At 36.7% G+C, this 4,225-nt stretch overlaps 1 protein-coding gene across 1 annotated transcript; it reads left to right on the forward strand.

The window, feature by feature from the left end:
• The first annotated feature begins 839 nt into the window (after nucleotides 1–839).
• Nucleotides 840–3,178, forward strand: LOC122651341 (proline dehydrogenase 2, mitochondrial-like). The gene is made up of 4 exons (XM_043844690.1): nucleotides 840–1,482; nucleotides 1,982–2,627; nucleotides 2,748–2,988; nucleotides 3,118–3,178. Exons 1-4 carry the CDS (start codon nucleotides 925–927, stop codon nucleotides 3,170–3,172), a joined length of 1,500 nt encoding a protein of 499 aa, XP_043700625.1. The 5' UTR covers nucleotides 840–924; the 3' UTR covers nucleotides 3,173–3,178.
• Nucleotides 3,179–4,225: the final 1,047 nt, after the last annotated feature.

Genomic DNA, 4,225 nt, shown 5'->3' on the forward strand with positions numbered 1-4,225 from the left:
TAAATTTATTCGATCTAAATCGATACAGACCAATCCAGATTAGTATCAGCCAAGACCGATACCAATCCTGATTACTAAAATCTTGACTAGTGGTGGTGAACTCCTCACTTGAGAAAACCTAGATGGGGTCATCTTTCTAATAAAAATAGAAAAATGGGAAAAAGAACTCTGTCTGGGAGTGTGGCTTATGCCAGCACTCCCATAAATCTCTCTCTCCTCCCCATCTGAAAAGATATCTCTGCCCCTTGTTTTGACGAGAAAAGATACACACATGGGAATACTGACATAGGCCACACTTCGGACAGAAAACTGCTTTCCAAAATATAAAGAAATAGTCAACCTTTAGCTCCTTTTTAACTTGTGAATTTTTCTTACCATCGTTCGTGTAAAATAACGATCTAGTGAAAGAAATAATATAATAATTAACTTTATAAATATCTTTCTGAGGTTTCGTATTTTCTAAAATACCCTTCAAGATTCTTTTTTTTTTTGCCACTCGTGTTACAGTAAAATTTACACTAAATTTCATGATCCACTTGTCATCCATTCATGCATTGAGAGGATGGAAATTTATACTACCACCAGTCATAGTAGGTATTTATATGACGGTGGCAATGGTAAAACACTTCTTATTCAGTCAACCAACTGTGTTGACGTCGACAGCATTTCTCTTTGCTGACACCCATTATGACCAAAGATCTCACAAATTAGCCCTTGATTTATCCCCTTTTTACGAAACTACCATTCCAAGCCACGTCGGCACCTCTATAATAAGATTAGAATAGCTCTCCATTCCCTCGCAGAACAGAGAAAGCTTTCTTCAGGGAGAAAAGTTTGTTTTTGGTTTTCGATTCAGCTTTTGTTTCTCAGAAGAAGAAGAAGTTGCCGAAGAAGAAAGACAAGAAAAAGGTTTTTGAACATTTGATGGCGATTCGGTTCTCTCCAAAGCTCCTCCGAAATCTCCCCTGTTTCAGCAGATCCTTGAATTCCTCTTCATCATCTCTCTCTGCCGCCACCATTTCTCCGATAACAGAGGAGGAAGAGGTGGTTCATGTGGTGAAACAACCAGAATTTTCATCTTCTTCAGCAAAAAATTCTTCAATTTTAAATTTCGACGATGTGGAGAGGTTGTTCTCGTCGGTCTCAACAGTTAAGTTGATGAGATCATCGCTGAACCTTCACATGGCGGCGTTTGATCCGATGATGGATTTTGGGACTTGGCTTATGAAGTCAAGACTGGTGGAGACTGTAATCTTTAGAGAGATCATCTTGGCGGTTGTAAAACACACGTTTTACGAGCATTTCTGTGCAGGGGAGAACGTAGAAGAGGCTAGTCGGACGTTGCAGAGGCTTTGGGATGATGGACTGCGTGGAATTTTGGATTATGGATTGGAAGATGCCGTTGATAATGAATCTTGTGATCGGAATTTGCAGGAGTTTCTTAACACAGTTGAGTCCACCAAGTTGCTTCCATCTTCCTCTGTAAGCCTTTTTTTTCCCCAACTCTGTTTTGCTTCTTCTCCTCCATTTAGCCACCATTCCTTTTTCTTTTTCTAGTTTTTCCTTACCATTAATTCAGTTAGTTAAACTTTACTTGATCTCTCTCTGGATCAAATATTGATTTCTTGGTATAAGAACTCATGTCCTGCTTGCAAGAAAATCAAATCTTCTCTGTTCTTTTCTTTTTTCATATAATTTTAAATCCTCTCTGTACTTACTATTTGTATAATTAGGAATTTAGAACTGAAAATCTCTAACTTTCATCTATTTTAGTATCCTCAGTTTTAAAGTCGATCATAGCTAGCATCTTAAGAAATTTAAAATATCCGTTCTTACCATATATGGAAGATTATATATATCTGTTGCATTGATCTCTTTGGTGGGTCCAGCTCATGGGATAGAATCGTTTGAAATAATTATAACATCAACAACAAAATTAATGAGTTTAATGCCAATGAGTTTTATTTATTATTTGTTACAGGTTAGTTTTGCATGCGTGAAAATCACTGCAATCTGCCCAATTAAGCTGCTTGAAAGAGTAAGTGATTTACTCAGATGGGAACAGAAAGATCCATCTCTTCATCTTCCATGGAAGACTGAGACATTTCCATTGTTAAGTGAATCTAGCCCTCTCTACCATACCCTTAAAAGACCAAATCCATTGACAGCAGAAGAAGAACAAGAGCTACAATTAGCTCAACAAAGACTAACGAGTCTCTGCCAGAGATGCCTTGAAACCAATCTTCCATTACTCATCGACGCAGAATACACATCGGTGCAGCCTGCGATCGACTACTTTACATACACAGCCGCACTCAAATTCAACAAAGATGAAAACCCAATTGTTTTTGGGACAATTCAAGCTTATCTGAAAGATGCAAAAGAGAGGATTGTTCAAGCAATGGAAGCTGCAGAGAAAAAGGGGATTTCAATGGGTTTCAAATTGGTTAGAGGAGCTTATATTTCTAGTGAGAGACAAATAGCTTCTTCACTAGGCTTTGCTTCTCCTATTCATGGGAGCATACAAGAGACACATGCATGTTACAATGACTGCACTTCGTTTATGCTTGAGAAGGTTGCTAGGGGCTCTGGAGCAGTTGTGATTGCTACCCATAACCTTGAATCAGGTAATCAACTAACTCTCCTTGGTGCCTACCTCTTCCCCCAAAAAATAAATATTTCAAGGGAAAATGTTCTTTGTCCTCCTTACATAAGATGATGTTTTAATGGTGGATTTGATGATATAGGGAGGGTGGCAGCAGCAAAGGCACAATCTTTGGGCATTGGAAAGGCAAACCAAAAGGTGCAGTTTGCTCAGCTGAAGGGGATGGCAGAAAGCCTTTCCTTTGGATTGAGAAATGCTGGGTTTCAAGTGAGCAAGTACTTGGCATTTGGTCCTGTGGAGAAAGTCATTCCTTTCCTTCTTAGGAGAGCTGAAGAAAATAAAGGTCTTTTGTCTTCTTCAACTTTAGACAGGCAATTGATGAGGTATTTCTCAAATTTCTACTTAAAGATAATTTTTATTCATTTATTGATTGTTAATTTCCACTTTTTTTTTTAATCTATATTTTTGTTGACAATTTATTTTTTCGTCCTTTCTTTGATGGATATGTGCAGCATGGAGTTGAAGAGAAGACTAAAAGTGGCAATCTTGGGAAAGGATATGGAGTAAAATAATTGTACTAAGATCTCCATCTATACATAAAGTGGTTTTCTTATTGGTATCCTTTAAGGTGTCAAATGATTTGTAATTTTACTCTTTTACCCTCTTAATGTAATATATCTTTTATTTTTAAGAAAAAAAAAGGTAAATATTATCATTTTACATGTATAATTGAAAAATGTGTCAGGCAATGCCTCTTAAGTTACTTTAAATTATTTTTAAGAACCCTTCTATATCTCTAATTTAAAGGTCCTTTTGGGATAAGACAACGGATAATTAAATGAAGATGTCAAGTTCTAAATACATGTATAGGCATAGTATGACTCATTAGTTTTATGTCTCGATAGTTATTGTAGCTTTGGCTATCACCTTTATTTTTTTAAATTAGAATCACGATGCTTCTCTTTCATTCGTTTGGCATATTCCTTGTGCTCATAATTTTATGGTAATTTTATTAAGGGAAGCAGTTTTCTGTATGGGAGTGTGGCTTATGCCAGCACTCCCATGTGTCTATCTCTCTCCTCCTTAAAACAAAGGGGCAGAGGTGACTTTTCACATGGGAAGGAGAGAGATAGACTCATGGGAGTGCTGGCGTAGGCCACACTCCCGGACAGAGAACTTTTTCTCTTTTATTAAATAGCTTTGTTAGTCAAGATAAAACACAGATTCTTAAGCTCTTCCAAACTTCTATTGAGACACCATTTGGGGTTTGTACCTTGCCTATTTTTATCCTCCTTAAACCTTCTTTTACTATTTTTAGTGTTTCCCTCAATGTCCCACTTTCATTGTTTGGTCACTTCATCAATATGATTTCAAAATATCTCCTTTTAAGTAAATGTTAATTATATTGACAACTTTTTTCTCCAACACAAACTTGATGGATATACTCCCATCTCCGAATCTTTAAACATCCACCACAACAGTCTTTAAATATTTATCCACCACTATGGTCATTCCACTTCTATTACTTTTATCCCCTGTATACCAAAGTTTAAAGATATCCAACTCCTTAACTTTTTTACCTTCTGTCTAGTTTCTTGAATACAAGCTATGTTAATCCTT

Source organism: Telopea speciosissima, chromosome 2, assembly GCF_018873765.1.
Source record: "Telopea speciosissima isolate NSW1024214 ecotype Mountain lineage chromosome 2, Tspe_v1, whole genome shotgun sequence".
NCBI lineage: Eukaryota > Viridiplantae > Streptophyta > Magnoliopsida > Proteales > Proteaceae > Telopea > Telopea speciosissima.